At 31.5% G+C, this 3,384-nt stretch overlaps 1 protein-coding gene across 1 annotated transcript; it reads left to right on the top strand.

Moving 5' to 3' along the window:
* LOC145039815 (alcohol dehydrogenase 2-like) lies at positions 1 to 2,981 on the top strand. Its single transcript, XM_078987823.1, has 7 exons — positions 1 to 144; positions 217 to 359; positions 439 to 476; positions 565 to 976; positions 2,014 to 2,253; positions 2,368 to 2,526; positions 2,730 to 2,981. The coding sequence occupies exons 1-7, from the start codon at positions 108 to 110 to the stop codon at positions 2,838 to 2,840; spliced, it is 1,140 nt and encodes a 379-aa protein (XP_078843949.1). The 5' UTR covers positions 1 to 107; the 3' UTR covers positions 2,841 to 2,981.
* The last annotated feature ends 403 nt before the right edge of the window (positions 2,982 to 3,384 follow it).

Genomic DNA, 3,384 nt, shown 5'->3' on the forward strand with positions numbered 1-3,384 from the left:
TTATAGAACACTAAATTCGATTTCAATTCGACACTATAAAACCCCACATCACCTCCTGTAACTTCAATCGTAGTCTTTCTTCTTAAGCTCCAATATTCTACAACGCCATGATGAACACCATTCCAGATGTCATTACTTGTAAAGGTACCTCTACCTCTAACTTCTGATTTCAAATATTTGAAAATGACGTTGTTGCTAACGGAATTGGCGGTGCAGCGGCGGTGGTACGGGAGATCGGCGGAGCAATCACGGTGGAGGAGATAAAGGTCGATCCACCAAAAGCATCGGAAGTCAGAATCAAGATGCTCTGTGCGAGTATCTGTCATACCGACATCCTTGCTTGCAATGGCATGCCCTTCGTAAGCCCCATTTTTGTATCAAGTTTTTGAATTAGATCATATTCTAATTTCGAAGTTCTAACCTAATTCAACATTTCAGCCTCTGTTCCCGCGAATTCCTGGACATGAAGGCGTCGGGTAGATATTTATGAATTGAGAAAGAAAAAAAAAACGATTTGATTGATTTATGAAATATGAATTGGATATAGACGATTGGTGGTTGCAGGGTGGTTGAGAGCGTCGGGGAAGGCGTGACGACGGAGGTGAAGCCTGGCGACGTCGTGATGCCGCTCTACATGGGTGAATGTGGACAATGCTTGAATTGCAAGTCCGGAAGGACCAACACCTGCCATGTTTACCCGATTACCTTGAACGGACTTATGGCCGACGGCACATCCAGGATGACCGTTGCTGCCACCGGAGAAGCCGCCTACCACCTTTTCAATTGTTCTACATGGTCGGAGTACATGGTGATCGACGTAAACTATGTGATCAAGCTTGATCCGAAGATTTCTCTCCCCCATGCCAGTTTGCTGTCGTGTGGCTTCACCACCGGCCTTGGTGCTCCGTGGAAGGAGGCTCCGGTCACTAAGGGCTCGTCTGTCGCCGTCTTTGGCCTTGGTGTTGTTGGCCTAGGGGTACGTTTCTTTATCATGAGGCTTTATGGTCAAAAGATTAGGGAAAAAACACAACGTTTTTATTTTATTTTTTCATTGTAACAATTTAATCATTAAATTAATAACAATTTATAATTATTATTATCATTACATCAATGGTTAGAACGATAAAGAATAAAATTCCAATGGCTAAATATATAAAATATGAAAATATGTTTTGTTTTATTGTATTTGTAGTTCATATATCGCTTTAGTCATCTAAATATTTTCTATGATGTTACACCATTATAATGACCATCTTTTTAAAAAAGTACAATACAAGACATTTCTTTTTATTTGATAGATTTTGTTGTTTGCTTATTATCTTCTTGCAATAATTACAAAATAATAGAATAAATTAATTAAAGTTTATATGATGAAAATAGCGTTGTGTTAGTTTTTTTTCTGTAGTTTTCGTTAATATAAAACAAAATAACTAAGAAAAAAGTTTTTCTACGATTTTGAAATATATAATGGTTTAATCAATGTAAAAAATAACTAATTGTTTAAATCAATGTGAAACAATAACAATATAAACTAGTTGTGAAACCCATGTAATATATTAGTTAATTAAAAAAAATGAATATAAAGGTAAAAATGTTTCAGAACTTTAAATTTATAAGAAAATAAGAAAAATAATGAATTATTATAATTGAAATGTTTTTTTATCTTTTAAATTTAAATAAATAAACAAAAAAACTAATTAACATTAATTTGAGAATTTTGAAATTAAAAAGTAAGTTTATTAATGAAATTGATATCCATTTATTACTACATTTATTGTAATTATTACATTAAAATATTATGTTGAAATTAATAAAATAAAAAAACTCATAAAATGACATGTAAAAAAATAATTAATCCAAAATAAACACAAAATGATATTTGACAAATAGAATGAGAGAGTGATATGTGACAAAAAAAAAAAAAAAACCCTTCATTTATTTAGGGTAGATGTTAATCTTTATTTTTCCCTTTCTTTTTACCATAAAAACCAATATATTTGGAACGTTTTTTAGGCAATAAAAGGAGCACAAATGCAAGGTGCATTGAAGATAATAGGGGTTGACATAAATGAAAAGAAGGCATCAAAAGGAAAAGTATTTGGAATGACCGATTTCATCAATCCTCAAAATCATCCTGATCGATCTGTCTCAGATTTAATAAAAGATATAACCGACGGGTTAGGTGTTGATTACTGTTTTGAGTGCAGTGGAGTTGAGCCCTTGTTGAATGAAGCCATTGATGCCTCAAAAATTGTACGCACGATATGATCCGAAGCTTTGTTAATGATTATTTTTATAATTATTTATGGGAAGATACGTAAAAATTAAAACAAGAAAATTATAGCAATAAAGATTTATTATATGCAGGGAATTGGTACGACTGTAGCTATTGGAGTTGGGCTAGAGACCAATTGGGCCATTAAGAACTTATCATTATTGAGTGGTCGGACCTTGAAGGGTTCACTAATGGGTGGGGTTAGGACTCATTCGGATCTTCCCATTATACTCAACAAATGTGTTAATAAGGTGACAAACAAACTATTTATTAACATTCATTTAGGGTTGATGACTATTTTATTTAATAATAGTTTTTATAACATTTTAAATTACTATATTGAAAATTAGATGATTAATTTAATACTAATAATTTATTTTATTATGAGATTAAAGGTATATAATTACAGGGCAACCCCTTAACTTGACTCGTTTATCTAATTATAAATTTGCAGGAGATAGAGATGGATCAACTTCTAACACATGAAATAAGATTGGAAAACATACAAGAAGCATTCAAGATTATGAAGAAGCCGGATTGTTTAAAAATTCTTATCAAATTTTAAAAGAAGTAAAAGTAAGACGTTGTGATACAGCTAAATAAAAGTATATTGCAATTCCATATGGTTTTTAGAATAAGTTATTGATGTTGTAATGTTGCGTATAAAGATGAGTATGAGAATGTGAAGATGAATTTTCCTTTGTTAGTGTGTGTGCTTATTTGTGAATTATAAAAAAGTAATTTGAATGAGGGTGGGACCGTTAAAATTACCAAATTGTCCTATTAGAAGGAACATATATTAGTGGCCTGAGATGTTAATACATATTTGGGATTTTAGAGAAAATAACAAAATTAACCATATATAAGTAAACCAACTTTAACAAAATAGTCACAAAATTGGAAATTTCTTGAAAATGATGCATTTATTTCGGATTTTGATTCCATGCCAAGTAACTATTTGCTATAAAGTAGCCTCTCATTTTTAAAGCATTTTTCAGAATTTTCTTATTTTTAAGTTAATTTTCTTTTCAAAATTTCTCAACTTAACTCAACTTTTTTTTCTTTTTTATCTCTTTCATCTTTCTCGATCTACAACACATGAAAAACCC

This window comes from Lactuca saligna, chromosome 1 (assembly GCF_052625555.1).
Source record: "Lactuca saligna cultivar CGN05327 chromosome 1, ASM5262555v1, whole genome shotgun sequence".
Lineage (NCBI taxonomy): Eukaryota > Viridiplantae > Streptophyta > Magnoliopsida > Asterales > Asteraceae > Lactuca > Lactuca saligna.